The sequence below is a fragment of the Erythrolamprus reginae genome, chromosome 1, assembly GCF_031021105.1.
Source record: "Erythrolamprus reginae isolate rEryReg1 chromosome 1, rEryReg1.hap1, whole genome shotgun sequence".
Lineage (NCBI taxonomy): Eukaryota > Metazoa > Chordata > Lepidosauria > Squamata > Dipsadidae > Erythrolamprus > Erythrolamprus reginae.
Genome location: NC_091950.1, coordinates 264,030,841 through 264,051,774, shown reverse-complemented (window position 1 = coordinate 264,051,774; position 20,934 = coordinate 264,030,841). Strand labels below are relative to the sequence as shown.

General features: G+C 40.3%; 1 protein-coding gene across 1 annotated transcript in view; it reads left to right on the top strand.

Moving 5' to 3' along the window:
- The window catches only part of MYT1L (myelin transcription factor 1 like), a 312,289-nt gene that overhangs the window by 205,057 nt on the left and 86,298 nt on the right, over window positions 1–20,934 (top strand). The window contains exon 8 of the mRNA XM_070732934.1: window positions 15,641–16,612. Coding sequence (XP_070589035.1) covers window positions 15,641–16,612 — 972 coding nt within the window. The remainder of the gene's footprint in view (window positions 1–15,640; window positions 16,613–20,934) is intronic.

The following is a 20,934-nucleotide window of genomic DNA, read 5'->3' as shown; positions in this document are numbered from 1 at the left end:
GCAGGAGTGGGTTCTAACAGACCTCGCTGATGGTTCCCTTCTTCCTGGGCCATGTGGGCATGCCTTATGGGCACATGCATGCTTCATGTGCATATGCATGTGAAGTGCTGAAAAATAAACAAAAGACAAAAAAATGCCCCAAACAAGATGTTGATGAATGCATATGAAACAATGTCATCTGGCGGGACCCAGGGGAAGAGCCTTCTCTGTGGCTTCCCTGACCCTCTGGAATCAACTCCCCCTGGCGATTAGGATTGCCCCCACCCTCCTTGACTTTCGCAAACTCCTTAAAACCCACTTCTGCTGTCAGGTATGGGGAAATTGATTCCCCTGGGCCATTTCCATTTTATGTATGTTTGTCTGAGATGTATGACTGTTTTTTATATTAAAGAGTTTTAAATTGTTTTTAACTATTAGATTTGTACTGTTTTATTGTTATGAGCTGCTCCGAATCTTCAGAGAGGGGTGGCATACAAATTTAAATAATAATAATAATAATAATAATAATAATAATAATAATAATAATAGTGCCAGAAACTCAGTTTCTGTGCATGTGCAGAAGAAAAGAAATCCCAGAAAAAATAAAAATAAAATTCCTCCTAAAATTCCCCCCAAAAGATGGCAGTGTCCATGGAGAGGCACCGACAGACCTGGTCCATGACATCATTGTGACATCACCAGTGGGTTGCTACTGTTTCAGACAAACTGGGAGGAACCCACCTCTGCGGTCGGGTCTACCTGATGAAGCTGATAGCTTTATTGATTCTCTTTTATCCATTTATAACTAGGCAGGAGGGAAGGCACTGGCAAAATCATACTTTTGCCTTCCCAAAAACTAAGTAATAAATTATTTATTGCAGCAGAAGAAGAAAAGGTCAGAGACATACATTAAGACTCATTCCTAATGGCACTGTCAGGGTCTGAACCTCCTTATTGCTCTAGCTTAGCATATACCTCTTGCTGTAATCTCTTTAGGTGATGCACAATACGAATAGTGAATATGAAGTTGTAGTTCATGGCTGCCTGAAATACTCTCATATTTGAAAACTGTATGCCAGTGAGTGACACACACAATGGAATTTACACAAATGCCAACAGCAGTTGGCAGAATTTGGTTACATAAATCATAATTATTACATTCATTGTTTAGAAATTTACAATTAAACTTTGTTGAGTCCAAGAAAACTATTTAATTTAGCTCAAGTGGGCTTGAGGCTTATTCAGTATCAGGTGTAGAGGGTAATCCTGATACAGTACAAACTGAAAGGCAATTCACTATCATAATTATCACTGAGTAAGAACTCAAATAGAAGAAATGGAGTATATCTGAACTATTTATGACCAATAGGCATAGGAACTCTATTCAAAGTTAGAAACATGTGCAATTTGATACTCCACTCTCCTTTTAGTGAATATGTTTGTCTGGTTCAGATATCAGAAAGCTACATCTTAGTTGCACCTAAGAAAATATCATTAGTCCAATCCTTCCAAACTGATACCTTTAACTCTGTTATTCAATGTGAATATTTGTATACATACCCAGTATGGAAATTTCATGTGTTGCAATCTATATTGGTATCAGCTGGGGGGGAAATTGCACGAGACCTGTTTCTTTTTAAATTGTGTGAAGCAGAGAGCTGTATATACATAGATATTAATAGCCGAAAACAAAAATGGCTACAGGATATGATATAATATAATATAATATCAATACTTTGGAATGTCTGTGCAGTTTCCTTTGTTATTCTCCCCATTCTGATTTTTCATTTACTATGACAGATTTCTTTTTTAAAAAGTTTGCTTGAAATTAATAATTCAAGCCATAATTGCAAGCATCATCTTCCAAAACCAGAATTAGCTAGGCAAGACGGGATAAAAAAATAGCAATTAGTGAGAAGTGTTCTAAAGGTCAGGAGTCTCTTACTGACTGTGGTTCTTGGTTATTAGCATATTTCAGGTTTAGTAGGCATGTCTTGGCTGTAAAGGGATTTTATTCATATTAGCCACAATACAGAATCATTTCCCATATTCATTGACGTTGCAGAATGTCTCAGATTCAAAACCAATAGAATGATATTATCTACCACCAATCTTTTTTAGCATGGTGGGAAAGAGGCAAAGCCTGAAACATAGTAAGGCATAATGAAGACAATCAAAAACCCCTGCAATGAATAATTAGGAGAGAAGCCTAAAAGTAACTCTTAAAATTTAGGAGGTCTTTCAGATAATAATTGATTGGTTAAAGGCTTGCTACGTTTTAAGAGGCTACCTAATTTGTCTCTTCATCAAAATAAAATCTGTGACCATAAGAGTGGAATTTTTGGACACAGCTTTCCAGTCTCCACTTTTTTTTTACGTCCTGATGCCTATGAAACTTCATTTCTGTAAATTAGATTTTCAAATCTGAATATATCTACATTAAGCCATTCCATAACAGGAAATATAAAACACAAATCTTACCTGTTGCTGATAAGCATAAGCACACCATCGTGTCTACTGTCCTTGTCCTACTGTCCTATTGTCCAAATTTACCTATACCTACTTTGCTTTTGTTTATGTTTATACCATATCTATTATCTTGTATACATTTTAACAAACAAACAAACAAACAAATGTATTATTTTAAACTGGCATAAACCTTTATATGCAAAACATTTTAGCCCTCGCTTAAAAGCTGTAGCTCACTCCTTTCGACCTCCATTCACAACAGTTTTAATAAGAATGCTGGGAATGGCTGAAGTGTTTATCTGTTAATGTCACAGAAGAAAGCAACAGAAAGAATAAATAGAAGATACATTATTCAGCAGTGCCTGCACAGATTGCTTTATTGCCCTGTGCTAATTGAGATGAGCAAATCTATTGATAGTGTTCTTCACTTTTCCAACTTCAAGTCCATTATATTGTGTTTTCATGTATATAAAAATTTGTTTTAAAAATGGTATGGTTTTTTTAGATGTTTTTCTCCCAACTGAAGCTATTTTGCACATCACTTTTGAGTTAACTACATGGTGTTCCAGATTGCATATAAATTTAAAGGGTACAAATTACACCAAAGCTACTTTTTATAAGCATATGCAACTCACACCACTGATCAGATTAAAAATATAACATGAAATGAGGATTTAGTAGCAAAACAGGGGGTGTAGTTCAGATCACATCTGAATTAGAATATTTTCTATTATAAACTAGGAGCAATTTGTTATGAAAAATCATGCTTAGTCTTTAGCAAACAATGTATCAGTGACGTATCAGAGAAGGCAGAGGGATGCATTGTCTGTAGAGAATTTAAAAGCCAAACTGACTTATTGGTCCTTTGGCAACTTGGGAACAACTTGGGAACCTGCTAAGAACCTGTTACCTGCTTAAGATGATAAGGAGGTTATCTGGAGGGTCAGAAGTGTGTATGGAGTCAAGTTACTGCTGCTGGTGTGCCAGTCGACTATTTGGCAATAAATGGTGCAGGACAATAATGGAGATAGATCAGGGTAGACTGGCGGTGGTATGGTTGGACCAGTTTGAATCCTCCTCCTCCTAGTCAGCTCTGGATGTTTTATTTATATTTAAAAATTACATGGCCACCTGACTCTTTGGTGACTCCTGGTGGCTTACAAAAATAAAATATTTAACACACTAGATATACTACTGTACTGAATCATATCAAGGCAGAAGAGAATTGCAAAGTTTTGTTTGGGGAAATGGGTTCTGTTTCAATTATAATTACAGCATCTGAGGGAAGAAATACTTCCTTCAACATTATTCCGAACAGAAGGCACAGTGAATGTCAATGGCTCGGAATGTGCTTTTTACCTTACTGGGTCTGTTTATTTATTGGCCAAGACTGGCACTGGCATGGAGACTAAATTTGTAGAGTGAGCTGTTTGCATGTATTATCTATCCCCACCTCCATAATATTTTGATATTATGCTATCATTGACACCTCTAAAATATTGATATTTTTGATAAATAATGATTTCATTAAAATTACTCATACTATGAGTTTGATTTTGTAAAGGGCAATTATCTATTGTGTATTATTTATTGGTGGAAGCTGCCCTACATTTGGAAATGTGGATATTTTAGGACTATTTCATATATCAAATGAATTAACCAACTGTGATACGAAAGCATTTATCAATATTTTAGTGTAAGACTACCAAAATGGTGTGCCTGAGTTCATGAATTTTGTAAGTACTAAGACAGATTTAGAAATATAGTAAACTTTATTGCTATGATTGTGATGTTGCTGTCAGCAAATAATTTTTCTTCATTCTAGCTTTCAAATTTTAGACATTTCCTTAAGTTGTTTCTGCTACTCAGGCTCTTTTTCAACCATTCTAACTAAGTAAAGATGAATGAAAAATGACTTTGTAATCTATACTTTTAAGATAATAGTGCAAAAATGAGTCTAATAACAAATATTATTAGATGTTGCTTTTATGCCACTTATTTAAGGAATTCTAAATTGATTGACAACTTATATTTAAATAACTGGATGTCCAAACTTCAGCCAAGTTCTATTTCAGGCTCTCAGAATTTTTAAAAAAATATTTTTATTTTAGTATCTAGAATTTGGTGCAGAAAATCAAATTATTTTGTTCACTTTTTTCTAAGGGTAAGTCCAAATTTTAGCTTTCATCACTCACCTCTCACCCCATGATATAATCAGGAGCATAAAGGGATCCATACAGAATTTTCTTCTATGTTACTTCAAATTCTAATACTTCAATATTTCTTCTATAATACTTCAAGCCTATGATAGGCAACCTATAAATTTCATAAATAAATAAATAAATACAAACATACATGCATGTTCCTGGGCACAAGCAAATCTGGGCAATGTCTTTAATAGGAGATTTTCCTATTAAACTAGAAAAACTAATTTATACATGTTCATCATTCTTTTTACCAATAACATACCTCGTGTGCAAAGAATAATTTTTATATGTGATTATTTAACTTGTGCTGAAGTGTGAATGAATGTACAATTCAGTTACATTTGTTGAGATATATTAGTGATCGGAAGAAGAAAAACTGCAGCATCACAAAGCTTAGTACTTGAGTTAATACATACATTGATGGGAATAAGGAGGTTGCTGGCCATTTGAATAGCTACTTCTGTTCAGCTTGCTCAGAAGGCAGCTTACAATATAATACTATGGGTGGATATAGCATTGCTTCCAGCTGTAGGGATTCAGTTCCAGTGATCTCAGAGGCCAATGTCTTAGAAGAACGTGAACGATTAAAGACAAATAAGGCAATGGATCCAGATGGCATCCACCCCAGAGTTCTTAAAGAACTCAGATATGTGATTGCTAACCCCCTGACTGATTTGTTTAACCAATCCCTTTTAACAGATATTCCTGATGATTGGAGAATGGCCAGTGTTGTGCCTATCCACAAGAAGGGCAGTAGAGAAGAATCTAGTAACTACAGGCCAGTTAGCTTGACATGTTATAGTTAAAATGATGGAGACTCTACTAAAAAAAAGATAAATCAGCACCTAAAAACCAATAACTTATTGGACCCAAACCAGCATGGCTTTATTGAGGGCAAATCATGTCAGACTAATCTCATTGATTTCTTTGACTACGTCACAAAGATGTTGGATGAAGGTGGTGCCATGGATATTGCCTATCTGGACTTCAGCAAAACCTTTGATACGGTTCCATATAAAGAGCTGATAGATAAATTAGTGAAGATTGGACTTAATCCCTGGATAGTTCAGTGGATTTGCAGCTGGCTGAAGTGTAGATATCAGAGAGTTTGGGTTAATGGTGAGTATTCTGAGCAGAGCCTGGTTACAAGCAGTGTGCCACAAGGGTCTGTTCTGGGCCCTATTCTTTTTAATATCTTTGTGAGTGACATAGGGGAAGGTTTGCCTATTTGCCGGTGACTCTAAAGTGTGCAATAGGGTTGATATTCCTGGAGGTGTCTGTAATATGGCAAATTATTTAGTTTTACTAGATAAGTGGTCAAAGCAGTGGAAACTGCAGTTTAATGTTTCCAAATGTAAAATGATTCACTTGGGCAAAATGAATCCTCAATCTGAATATTGTATTGACAGTTCTGTGTTAGCAAAAACGTCAGAAGAGAAGGATTTAGGGATAGTGATTTCTGACAGTCTCAAAATGGGTGAATAGTGCAGTCAGGCAGTAGGGAAAGCAAGTAGAATGCTTGGCTGCATAGCTAGAGGTATAACAAGTGGGAAGAGGGAGATTGTAATCCTGCTGTATAGAGTGCTGGTGAGACCACATTTGGAATACTGTGTTCAGTTCTGGAGACCTCACCTACAAAATAAGATAGTGTAAATCTTTTGAAAAAGGTAGATTTCTAAATCTGCCAGACAAAGGACTTCTCTCTGTATGCTTAAAGCAGTCAATTTTCCCCAGCTCCATGACTTCTTCACAAGCTATTCTCAAAGGTCTTATGCATGCATGTACATGCCCAGCTGCTTTGTTTTGAATATCATTCATTCATTCATTCACTGATTCATTCATTCATTCATTCATTCATTCATTCATTCATTCATTCATTCATTCAGTTTTGATAGCTGCCCATCTCGGTATCTCAGGGGCTCTGAACAGCCTACAATTTTAAAACTATAAAACAGGACAACTAAAAACAGTAGAAACATCTACAAATAATGGTATACAGCAACGTACTAACCATAAAGCCAAGAAATTGGGTCTTTAATACATGCAGAGTCCCAGGCTCAGTTACACAGACATGTTTTAAATGCACACACACACACAATTTAAGCAGGTGTTTCTAAAGTACTTTAAAGTAAGTGGAATAATTATTTCAGAATACCATCACATCCAAAGTGGTCCCCACAATACTATCAAACCTAGAATGATTTCCTTTATTTTCAATATATAAAAATGAAAATGAAGTATATATGTATGCCTATTTGTAAGATGCAGCTAAATTGATATATAATATTAGATAGTGAACTATTGCTACAATGGACCAGTTGCAGCATAGACCAGTTGCTATAAGAATGAAGGGAAAGATAATTTTTTTATTTCTGTTTCCTGTTCTCTCTCTTCCTTCTCTTATTTAAAAAGTAATTATTAGTTAACAAGTAGTTATTAAAATAAACGTAGTTACATTTTCACTCAGGTGGTATTTATGGTATTACTATCCATGAAGTATCAGCATCTTTAATGCCATTGGTCAAGTGGCAACAATAATTATCTGGAGAGCCACATTGCTTAATTCATACCAGGCTTGCTTTTACTTGCACAAGTACAATAGCCTAAATGTGTGGATCAGTGTCATACAGAAGTGATAGTGTTCACTCATCTTTGAAAAGGAGGGAAAAAAGAAGAAATATTTTCAAACATAATGCTGTGCATCTTAAAGCTAGATGAAAACTGCAGCTTCAAATCAACTTCTATAAATTGTTTGGTTTCTTTTTATACTAACTCACATCCTTGTAATCGTTTCTGAAGTTTTTGTAACTTTATTCAACTTCTAGTGTACTGGTAGTCCTTGTCTTAGGACCATGAGTCTTCGGAGAGGGGCGGCATACAAATCTAAATAATAAATAAATGATTGAGTCCAAAATTTCTGTTATTAAGTGAAACATTTGTTAAGTGAGTTTTGCCCCATTTTATGACATTTTTGCCACAGTTGTTAAATGAATCATTGCAGTTATTAAGTTAGCAATCCAGTTCTTAAGTTAATCTGGCTTTCTGACTTTGCTTGTCAGAAAATTGGAAAAAATGATCACATAACACAGTAAACATCATAAATATGGACCAGTTGCCAAGCATCTGAATTTTGATCACATGACCAGGGGAATGCGGCAAAGGTTGTAACTATGAAAAAGGGTCGTAAGTCACTTTATGTAGTGCCATTGTAACTTTGAACAGTCAATAAGTGAACTGTTGTAAGTTGAGGACTACCTCATTTCTACCTATAGTAATGAGAGGAGAAGTTCTGAATTGCCATTGATTTTCATTATGTTTATTCTAATGAATACAATTTTATATACAAGATAGTCCTTATAACCATAAGTGACTTTAGAATTATGTTCGTAAATTATTGTGATCATATGTTGAGGCATTATATGACTAGACCCAATTTTAAAAGCATCTTTATAATAGTGATTAAGTGATTGCCAGAAACTGAAAGCAAATCCCAGAAACTGGCAAAAATGTAAAATATTACGTGTCCATGGGATGCTACAAAAAGCTGGAAAGGTGACCTGGTTGCCAGGTGACCAAAATGTGATCACATGACTATGGAAGTGTACTTGCACAGCCTTCATAAGTTAGAAATCGAGTCATAAGTAAGTTTGGGGAGGTCTGCCATCACTTTGAGTGGTTGCTAAGCAACCAGTCATAAGTGTATTCATTTGCAGAAGAGACGGAGTAACGACACGGACACAAGAGCTGGATTTAAAACTGGGTCATTTTTATTAAAATAAATTTGCATAATTTATTTAATTTAAATTAGCATAATTAACATAACTAACTATGACCCAACAATGGACCTGCAGGGTCAAACAATTGCTTCCGGGGCGGAAAATGACGTAGAATAAACTTTCGGGGCAACTAAATGGGCGTAGCTCCATGCTAGTCCAGGTGAGGGACCCCTCCCTCACCTGAGACTCTGCCATGCACTTGCATGTGGGAGGTCCCACCGGCTAACCCCTAACAGGGGACTTAAATGTCCGGGACCCAAAGACAGGTTCCCCCCAACTGCTCAGGTTGTCACCACCACAAGATTGGATAGAACCTGTCAATCATCCCCAAAGATACCCAACGGAGAACACGCAGTTGCTAAACCACCACCCAATTTTCCGCCCCTAACCTGCCACGGAGCGGGGGTCAGATCTCTATCTTGGCCCCCCGACTCCCCCCTCTAACTGCACCAGCTCGCGCAGAGACCGCTGCAGGTCCTGTAAGAAAATGGTGTTCCCCTGTTCTGACAGGTGAACACGGTCGGCCCGGTAAAGCCACGGCCGGTCTACAGTGATGAGGGGATGGGCCACTACAACCCCACCTAATTCCCTAACTATTTTACCCAGGGCCTTATTGACTCTCCGTCTAACCCGGTGAATGGCCCTAAGGGAAATGGCGTCCCTCCACGTGACCCTCGGGAGGATCTCGGACCACACCACTTGCGTGGTAGGCTACACAGTGCGAAGCCTCCGCAGGTCTTCGCGAGCCTGGCAGATCAGGGGCAGACCTCCAAGCAGGCACAGGTCATTGCCACCGAGGTGCAAGACCAGCCATCTGGGTGCAGCCATGGGATGCCGCCCTCCCAGTCCAACCTGGGCGCAGCCATGAGAAGCCGCCCTCCCAGTACCTCTGGGCGCAGCACTGTGATGCTGCCCTCCCAGCAACGTCGGCAGGAGACCCTCCCACCGCATACCGCTTCTCCCCATCCATACGATATTGACCCACCAGCCCAATGACAGCTGGGTCCCCACGGGGCTTCTGGCTGCTGAGCGGCCGGCCCAAAAAACCATACTATGGCCGCACAGCAACGCCGTCGGCTTCGTACTGGCATGGCTACCTGGAAGAGGACACAGAGAGGTTACCCAGCCTAAGACCCTGACCTAGATCCTCAGCAGGCCTAACATAACCCAAATATGCCGCTGACCGCCAGCGGCCGATCTCCCGAATCCTCTGGGCCGGGAAACCTGAAAGTGCCGCGCTAGTGGCGCCGAATGCGTTCCATAGCCGGAACGAATGCGTTCCATAGCCGGCGGGATCAATGCCTACCTTAGCTATAGCTCTGGACACTAAAACCCAGAATTGATAACGGGTCAAAGGCGTACCGTCCTGGTGTTTAAAAAGGTACCCTTGCCCTGACCCCCTTAAGCTACAAAAGTGCTGGAGAGCAGCCACCGGGCACACAGACTGGTCGGTGGCCGCACTGAGCTCTAACCTAACCCCTCTGTGCAGCTGATCTGTCTTGGAGTGTCTCACCAACAGGGAGACACCCCCCTGCCTAAAGGCCAGATCAGAATACTGGAAGGCACGGAGCGACGTGTCAGCCTGCGAGGAGGCCATAGCCTCACTGACCCGTAGGGCCCCAAAAAACATGACACAAGTCGCTGCCCTAAAAAGACGGGCCTCGTACAGAGAGGGACACAGACTATCCAAAGCTTGATTAATAAGCGACAGCTGCTCCACCGTCAGGGCCTGACAAGTATCAGAAGGGGTCCCCAGTCGCTCCCTCGCCCAGCCCTCCAACATCTTCCGAATATGGAAGTCACCAGAAAAGTCCCTAACCCCCCCCCCCCCGCCTTGGACGGAAAGGCGAGGCCGGGTAACTTGGACCTTATTGTCCTAACTGAAAGGCCACGCTGCCTAAGCTGGACACAAAATTCTGCCAGGTGTTCCACTGGAGCAGGCCAACTATGGGGGTAACCCCTATCCTGCCTGAAATCCCCAAACTCCTTACTTGCATGCTGGTAAGCCCTCAGGGTGCCTGGTGCCACTGAGAGGGCCATAGCCCTGCAGGCCTCTTCTCTCCACTGCTCGGGACCCCGCCCAGGCTCCAAAGGTGGTCGGGAAAACCTCTGGTGATGCTCGGGCCCACGGGGCCAGGCTCCAAAACCTGGACAACTGACCATGGGACAAGGCGTCAGCAATCCCGTTATCTAACCCGGGGACATGTCTAGCCAAAAACAAGGCATTCAGGGACAAGGACCTGTGCACAAAATGGCGGACAAGCCGCATGACCCTGTCACTCTTAGAGGACAGGGCATTCACAACATGGACAACCGCCAGGTTGTCGCACCAAAAGTGCACAGTCTGGTCCCTAAACTGCTCCCCCCAAAGCTCTAAGGCCACTACCAAGGGAAAGAGCTCTAAAAAGGTCAAGTCCTTAACCAGGGGGGAGGCCCTCCATTCCAGAGGCCAAGCAGACCAGCACCACTGGTCACCTAACACAACCCCAAAGCCACAAGTCCCCGCAGCATCGGAACACAACTGCAACTCAGCTTCCAAAAGAAGCTCGTGCCTCCAAAATGACAACCCATTAAACCGTTCTAAGAACTCCCGCCATACACAGAGGTCAGCCCTGACCCCAGCGCATAGGCGGGTACGATGATGGGGCAAACGGAGCCCCTTCATCGCACTGTACAACCTCCGGGAAAAAGCCCGGCCAGGCACAACGACCCGGCAGGCAAAGTTAAGAATCCCCGCTAATCCCTGCAGCTGTCTAAGAGTGACCTTCCTGCAGCCCAAAACCAGATCAAGCTTACCCCGAATCTTGACTAATTTGTCTAGGGGCAATCTAGAAGATTGCTCCTCTGAGTCCAATTCAATACCAAGAAAGGTAATCTTGGTGGCAGGGCCCTCGGTCTTCTCAGGGGCTAGAGGCACCCCCAACTGAGCACAAAGGGCTTCGAAGTCCTGCATCAGAGCAAAACATTGCTCTGAACGCGCAGGCCCCGCCATTAAAAAATCATCAAGGTAGTGAATGACCGAACCCAGACCACTGCGCCTCCTGAGCGCCCACTCCAAGAAGGTGCTAAAGCTCTCAAAAGGAGAGCATGAGACAGAGCAACCTATAGGTAAAGCCCTGTCTACATAAAAACCACCCTCAAAGTGGAAGCCCAAGAGCTCGAAGTCGTCTGGGTGAATAGGGAGGAGCCGGAATGCCGACTTAATGTCGCATTTACCCATAAGGGCTCCAACCCCACACTTCCTAACCACGGCCACGGCCGCATCAAAGGATGCGTACCGGACTGAACAAAGTTCGTCAGGAATGAAGTCATTCACTGACTCCCCTTTCAGAAAAGACAAATGGTGAATCAACCTAAATTCACCACTCGCCTTTTTAGGGACCACCCCTAATGGGGACACCCTAAGATTCGGGAAGGGCAGCTCCGGGAAAGGCCCAAGGACCCTGCCCTCGGCCACCTCCTTCCGTATCTTAGCCCTAACGATGTCTTCATGTCCCACAACCAATCTAAGGTTGTCGGACATGAAGGCTTTCCTAACCCCCATATAAGGGATCCTAAATCCCTCGGAAAAACCTACTAAGAGAGCAGCCACTCTCGATCGAGGGGGGTAGTCCTTCAACCAACCCTCGAGTGCCTGAAGATCAATTGGGCTGGGCCCCTTTTCCCCCAGCAGGTGGGAGTTGCTTCGCTGGGCCCCCTCCCTTCTTATCTGTCCCCTTCTTGGGGCAGGGGCACGCAGAAGCGGCATGGGAACCCCCGCAATTCCCGCACACATGTCTGTACTTACAAAAGGGACGAAAACAAGCCCCTTTTGCCGCAAATTCATGACATGCGGGGAGGCACCCTTCCCCGCACCCCCGTGGCAGCCTTGGCAGGGGTGGAAGCTGTGGGCTCCTCCTCCATGTAGTGCCCACTATCCGTCCTATCACACCCCTCCTTCCCTGACATGTAGGTCACCTGGAACCAAAGGTCAGGCACCACTATGTCCCAAGGTAGCGTGAGGTCAAATGCTACCCGCATCCTGAACCCCTTATCATAATGTCTCCATATGGTGCCCTTATATTCAAAGTGGGCCCTGGCAATGAGGTCTATATACTTAATCAAGGCCGCGGCCCTGGTCGGCTGCCTTTGGATTACAACAGTGGTGTAGGTCAGAAAAGCGTACAGCCAAGAGCTGAAACACTTACTGACCTTAGGTTTTTGGGGCTTCTCCCCCGGCACTACCTCTTTATCCTGTTTAGGGACCTCCCGATTTAAAAGGGAAAAAAGGTCCACATACTCCCCTCTCCATATAGCCTCCTTCACCGATGGGTGAAGGTGGAACCCCAGGGGAGTAGCTGGCAACCCGCATGGTATAGGCCCTGCCTTCAGACTAGCAAACGGGTCCCACACCATGGTGGCCCCCATTCCCAGCACTCCCATCCCCGACGGGTAAGTCATCAAAGGTGGCGGAGGCATTATGGCCGGTGCCGGTGGGGTCCAACCCCCCGCCCCCAACACCCCGGGCCCCAGAGGAAAAGCTGCCCCAGGGGCCTGTGCCACTGCCGCAGGAGCTGGCGGGGACCAAACCTGGCTACAGGTGCCTACCGGTGACCCCAGGAAACCAGCCCCACTCCCAAAACCCGGCGGGACAAAGGCCTGACCGGGCAAAGGGAGGAGTGAAGTAGATGGCATGTGTGGTGTAACCTCACCTGCCCCAAAGGGGGTTGAAGACATCCAGGATGGCCCCGGCCTCCCGGGGCCTGGCAACACCGCCATCAGCCCTGGCTGGGCCCTCTGCCCATACTGGGCTGCTGCTTCTTCGGGGTCCCTTCCCAGGGCAGCCTGCGCAGACATGGGGGCTCCTCCCGTGCCGGAACCGGACCTCCATCGTTCGAGCTCGTCTAAATGCTCGAGGACCCTGACCTAGGAAAGAGAGGGAGACAAGTCCTGCTGAGCCACTGGAGGCACAAACCCAGCTCCCTCCACCGGGGCCCCGCCAGGGACCCCCTCCTGATTAGCCCGCGCCCGGGCTGAAGGCCTCAAAGCCCGCCTTGGCCGCACCACTGGTTGGGCTGGGGGGGGCCCGAGCCTGTCTCTTCTTGGGAGCCATACGCCTGACAGACTATGCTCTACAGTAGAAGGTGTAATTAACTTATGTATAAGTTATTTCTAGTTTTTTTATTTAGTTTTTTATTTATTATTGTTATATATTTGTTTCTGTTTTGTTTTTTTTTAACTTCCAGCAAGGCCAACTAACAATGGCCCAGCACCTACAATGGGGGGTGCCAGTGGCCTTAGTCCCACCCCCCTACTCTACCAGAAATGCCTCCACTGAGGCTGACCGCTAAGGGGACGTCGCCAATTGACCAGGGCCAGACAGGGGCTGAAATGGGGCCCAACCGCCCACTGCACAGGGGCACTCACTGCCCAGATCCTTCTCCTCGGTCCCGAGGAAAAGGCGGTCTTCCCCTCCCCCCGTGCCAAGCAGCGAGCCTCCGCCCCCCAACGGCCCCCCAAAGCGATCCCCCCCGATCCCGCGGGGGAGCAACACCGCAGCAGAAGTGGCCCAAGCTGCACAAACTGCTGCCTACGGCCTTCCCGCCAGACCCGCTCAAGCAAAATGCCTCTCCACGAGCCTCCGATGAGGCACCCAAAATGGCGGCCGCGACACGAGGCAGCCTCAAAATGGAGGCGACAGAGCAGACACCCAGCTGAGTGTCTGCTCATGGCGATGTCCGGGTGAAAAGGCTGAGCCCGGGCCTGCACGCCCTTTTATAGGCTGGCAAGCCCTGCCCGAACACATCACTGATCAGGCCATTCTGGCCTGATCATTGGCTGAAGTCTCGCGATCTCGCGAGACTTCGGCCAAAAACAACATGGCGGCTACGCCATGTGTCCCTGTCTGCCCGAGCCCTTGCTGCAAAAGGCACCGGCGGGTAAGTCCGCCGGCGCTATTTTGTTAACAAATTATACATACTGTATGCTGAGCATTTGATGTACTTATTGAATAATCTTGACATACCTCTCCCAAAGCACAAATACATTCAAACCCCACCCATATTCTTCTTCACCCATATTCTTCTTTTCTTAATTATGTCCTTTTCAGGCTCAATAAGAACTTTAAGATATTTCGTATTTAATCTTCTGCAAAACAATTTGTTCTGATATCGCTAACTACCTCTCCTACTGGTACTGATCAGTGTGGTTCTATTCTTCTTTTGATTTACAATAGCTAAAAATTTGTAAAATATATTTAAGAGTATTTTTGTACTATAGTAACAATTATGGATTGGTTAGTAAGCTTAAAAATATTGAGAAAAGTACTTGAATGGTCCTAAGACCATGATAGACTAAATCTCTGTTATGGGCCCCGCACATAAAACATCATACAATAATGAAGTAAACATTGCTATTGGAAAAGGCAGTATTTCTTTTCATGATTCCACATATAGTATACTTAATTTATTTAGTTATTTTCATGATTCCACATATATTTGATTGATTTAGTTATAAACTTTAAACTATTGTTTATAACATATGGGCATGTTTTCACATAATTGTGTTGTAAACATAAATATTGATATATGCAGTGAACTGCAATATCCAATTTTTAATTGTTTAAAACACCTGTCGACTACATTTTTCATCCATTACCTCCAGGAAAATGTTATTGTTTTGCATAGAATACATTGGGACTAGATTTGATAGTAGAACAATTAATTTCAATAGCTCTGTCCTAAATATGTCTAAAAAATGAATCTAATCCAAAAAAATTGTGTTTATGGTATAGGACTTTTTAAAAATCCATTGTGTTAATTTCTCTTCCATCTGCTGTATTAAACAAAATTGGATTTGGCTATTTAAATAATCCTTACAAATAAAATGGTGCAAATAATATATTTATAGTAAAACTGTAAATGAGAGAGAAAGTGTATATAACAGTTTGCTAATTATTCTAGAGTACAAATAATGGTAAATAATTTGTAAGAAATATACTTCCTATGACTAATACTAATACCACACTGATATCAGCTTAAAAAAACATGGACTTGAATATAGTCAATTTATTTAATTCTAGTTCAAAATAATACTGTTTTAGGGCTTATAACTGCTGTATGAAAAAAAAAAAAAAGACAATTTGTGACTGTTCATGATATCCCAATTCCAGCCATTTTTTCCTTTCCTTTTCCCCCCATTTCTTTAATCTTTTCTTTTTCTTCTATGCAGAAGATCATCAAATGAATTGTCACAATGCTCGAATGCAAGATACAGAAAAAGACGATAACAATAATGATGAATATGATAATTATGATGAACTGGTGGCCAAGTCATTGTTAAATCTTGGCAAAATTGCAGAGGATGCAGCATACAGAGCCAGGACAGAATCAGAAATGAATAGCAATACGTCTAATAGCTTGGAAGATGATAGTGACAAAAATGAAAACGTTGGCCGGAAGAATGAGCTGAGTTTAGACTTAGACAGTGACGTTGTTAGGGAAACTGTGGACTCACTGAAATTGTTAGCACAAGGACATGGTGTTGTGCTTTCAGAAAATGTTAACGATAGAAATTATGCAGATATGTCTCAGCAAGAAAATAGGAATATGAACTACGGGATGCTAGGGAAACCTGCAAACAATGGGCTTCCTGAAAAAATGGTGGAAGAGAGTGATGAGGAGGTATGTCTCAGCAGCTTGGAATGTTTGAGAAACCAATGTTTTGATTTGGCCCGCAAACTCAGTGAGACAAACCCACAGGAAAGAAATCAACAGCAAAACATGATTTCTCGTCAACATATCCGGCAAGAAGATGACTTCCAAGGAAGGACACCTGATAGGAATTATTCTGATATGATGAATTTAATGAGGCTTGAAGAACAGTTGAGCCCAAGATCTAGAACTTTTTCTAGTTGTGCAAAAGAGGATGGATGTCATGAAAGAGATGATGACACCACTTCCATTACCTCAGATAGATCTGAAGAGGTGTTTGATATGACAAAAGGAAACTTAACACTACTTGAGAAAGCAATTGCTTTAGAAACAGAAAGAGCAAAAGCCATGAGGGAAAAAATGGCAATGGAAGCTGGACGGAGGGATAATATGAGATCGTATGAAGAACATTCTCCAAGACAGCTTTCTGGAGATGAGCGGAAATCTAAATCTAGTGATGGCCATATGAAAAAGTCATATTATGGTAAAGGTAATATTTCTATCTAAAGCATGTTGTCTTATGATAAAATAGAGATAAATTTTGTGTGTCTCTCTCTGTGTGTATGATGGTGTTGTTTGAAGTTTTAACAAATCTTTATAAAATCCAAACTAATATTATTTTTGTTTCTGTAAAAAAAAATACAATTTCACAAGAAAAAAAAATTACTGAAAAAGTAAGCAATGATTATCATGAAATGCAGACCAGAAATAGGAAAATAGCAGGGAGATTTTGGGCAGCGGTTGGGGCAGTTGGAGTTAAATGAGTCATCAGCTTAGAGTTCTTGCCACAAATGATCCAAGTCCAGATATCCTTGAATTTCTTTTTACCTTTAAGTAGTGCCATTTTAGTGCTGACCACTAGTTAACTAGATTCTTGCATACAGGCTTGAACAAATCTGTGCTGCAACTTAACATATAGTCCTGATTCTTTGTCCCTGACATTAATCTGAATTAGTTGACTAGATTAGTATCAGGTACAAAGCATCAGGACCATATATTAAGTTGCAGCACAAAAGATTTGTTCAAGAATTTAGTTAACCAGTGGTCAGCACTAAATTGGCACTAGATAAAGGTCAAAGCAATTCAAGAGTGGGCTGGACTTGGATCGTTTGTGGCAATGTAAAACTTCTAAGTTGATAAATCATTTAACTCTGTCCCTGTTTTGCCTGCTCTTCTCCTACATCATATCATTATCCCATGAAAACAAAGGTGTAGAAATACCTTGTATTAATTCACTTACATTTTGAGGCTGGGTGCAGGACAATCAAATCAGCCAGCTGTAAAATAGAAGTATTTACAGACTTGACGATGGGGGACATCCTGATTTATAAAATTATCATGAAGTGGTAGTTATTGATTAACACTTTCCTGCATAAAATATGGGAATTCTTGATAGAAATTGAACTAATAATATAACATAGAAGCAATGACTGCACATTAATTATCTTAAATAGTAAGATAATGTAAACCATTTGCAACAGAAGGCATGCTATGTCCTAGTCTGAGATCAATAGTAATTTTTTATAGGCATTCTACCTCACTAGTTTCATGCATTCATGGAAATAGTTAAATTACTACCTTAATAAATAATTATGACACAACATGCAAGAAAAAGTCTAAGTGTAATTACTGAATAATGATTTTTATTCATTGGTATACAGTATATAAATATAAATATTTTTTCTGAATCCACATTCTTACAAATGTTTAATATCTCCAATGCTGCAGAGTACTTTTGATTTCCATTAGCTTTAATAAAATTGGAAGAAACAACATTATTAGGGGAATGTGTGATCAATACAGATGGATTTAGATAATATTATATTGTTCAAAGCATAATGTTAAATTGTTATGATGAAGCTTTTATATTAAAATAATAGAATTGTGACATAGGTTATGAGATTAAAACATTTTATAAATTCTGCAAAAAAAATTTCCCTAAGTAAAGTTTATAAAACAAAAGCAAGGATTTAAAACTCTAAGATGTATGAATTTCTAACCAGTATTGCATTGCACAGTATTGAAGTTACTATATTTGAACCAATTCTGATTGTACATTTTCTGTACATGCAATTAATCTTGAACACATACTTGCATGAGTAAGCAAAATGTACTACACTGAAACTTTGAATAAAGGCAGCTTCATCTTGCATGATTTTAAAAAAGTATTAATGAGAAATTATCTAAGTTATAGGAACTGCTGCTAATTTGATTTATACACAGATTTGACTTTGTAAATTCCGAAGGTTACCAGAAATCTTTCCATCAATAAGCAATACAATGAACGCATGCAACAAATCTTAAATTACATTAGTATTTCAAATACATTTTCTTAAATATTAATTATTTGAATGAAACAAGGGGTCTAATTGAGTTTCATTATTTATATATATACATACTGCTCAAAAAAATAAAAGGAACTCTCAAATAACACATCCTAGATCTGAATGAATGAAATATTCTCATTGAATACTTTGTTCTGTACAAAGTTGAATATGCACAACAGCATGTGAAATTGAGGTCAAAAACTGTACCTTGGTCTGAAAGGGGAATTGTAGGCAAATTTAATATCTCATTTGATGGATAAAACACAGCTGCTTTAAAAAGCTGCAAAGGGGTACTGTCAAGCACTTCTTTGGCTTTTGAACCAGAAGCATCACATACCCTTTACCATTCCCTTTTCTCCCTCCTAGATTTAAAAATAATATATAAAAGTTATGTCCCAATGTCAATCACCATCAAATATATATAAACCCTAAATCTGAAATCAAAAACTCTTGGATAAGATGATGATACGAATATCAGCACACACATTTACACTTCAGTCTAGAAAACCTGAAGCACCAAAAGGAGTGCACAATAATTTTATGTTATATTCCCAAACTCATCTGAGATGGGTTTCTAAAATCAATGAGAGAAAAATATCCTTTTTTGGTTTATATGTTCATTTGGTGTTAGAACACTTCTGCACATCTTTCTGACTTTCATTTCAACCGTACAGATTTATATCAACTCTTTATACAACAGTAGTGGCTAGACAAGCATATGGGAGGAAGCCCCACTTTCCTGTCACCTGGTTCAGTGATTATAAAAATCATTATTAAATTATTATTATTATTTTCAAAATAACCAAGGTATTTCTCTTATTCAATGTTTGGAGCAGAAAAATGCACTGGAAGTTCCATATAGGCCATATAAAAACATTTTTATTCTGCATTTGTGGTTGGCTAATTAAATTAGTGTTTGCTATTGTTCAAATAACCTATGAGTATGATCTGAATTATAAAAAAATCTTATTCTAGGAATTTCAGCTCATTAACTGATACTATGTCAATAGTATTAATGGAAGTTTATGCATTTATTTCCAGTATTAATTCCAATTGTCTAAAGATTTACATTATGTATGGTACATGTTTCTTGTTAACTATTATCTTCATTGTTGCCCTGGAATACTGAATACATGAAATAGCATGACCACAATATAAAATTAATATTGACTGGATTTATTAATTTATTTTTTAGACATGTCTCAAATATGTCTCAAAAAGCTATTTGTAAGACTTACATAAAAATTCTGTATACAGATGCCATAGAGAGCTCCCAAGGGGTAATCTTGGAGATACACACAGTGATATTTTATTCTCAACTTCTATAGACTTATGGTTAGTGATTAGCCTTAGCTTATCAAAGTCCTAGTTACTATTAAGAGTTACTAGAACATTTGTTCATTTGCTGAGTTTAAGGGAATATTATTAATTATTCTGAGATGTATAATTTATATTACATGGTTCAAAGAGAAGACACATATTTGGTCTATTTGTAAGAATGTATTTATTTATGTATTTATTTATTTATCAGATTTATATGCCACCCTTTTCAAATGACTGAGGGTGGCATACAAATTACTATTTTATTATCTTTATCTTTATTTAGATTTGTATGCCGCCCCTCTCCGCAGACTCGGGGCGGCATACAATATTAAAAATATTGCTAAAATATTTCTTTTGAAGCTTCCCAAACAATTTGTCCCACACAATTTATGATCAAAGCAACTTTCCTACCATGTATTATGGGCTGCCAGTTGTTTGCTCATCTTCTTATTTTTGCAGATTTATTAATCTTATAATAATGTGACTGAATATTTAATTAATATACTATATTTTGTTAGAAGGTTTTTGTCAGGCATCTTTTGGCCGACTAGGCATACTATTGCAAGAATACATTTCCCAAGAAACAAAGGCTCAGATAAATAGGTTTCTCTATGAAGTCATTACAAAATATTCCAGTGACTGCTAGGTATCAAATGTGAGCTCTGTTTATAACAACCAGTGTGCAAATTTCTTTCATCTCCTTTGATAAGAGGCAGAATTTCCATCTGTTCCTTATTTTGGTAAATGCCCTGATCTACTATCAGGTTGTTTACTTTTAGATGAGAACTTTCATGGAGTGGAAGCACAGAGAACATATAAAACTGCTTGATGGCTGTTTGAATTTATATGTGAGCTAGGTCCAAAATCAAAGGTTAGCCACAGAGACCATGGATAATAAAAGTTAACAGTGTAGTTTAGAATATGACCTTATTTCACTTCTGTGAACTCACAATAAAATAGTACTCAACTATAAAGCAAAGATGATATACAGTATTCTGCTCTGTCTATACAATACATTAGCTTTGTATACTGTGTTAGCCTGCATCACAGAAATAATTAGAAATGATCCAATTGTGAGATATAATTTATTGATTTAATCTGTGTTTAAATATAAAAAGCAAATGTCTTAAATTTGTCAACATTCTTAGCTGTCATGCAAATA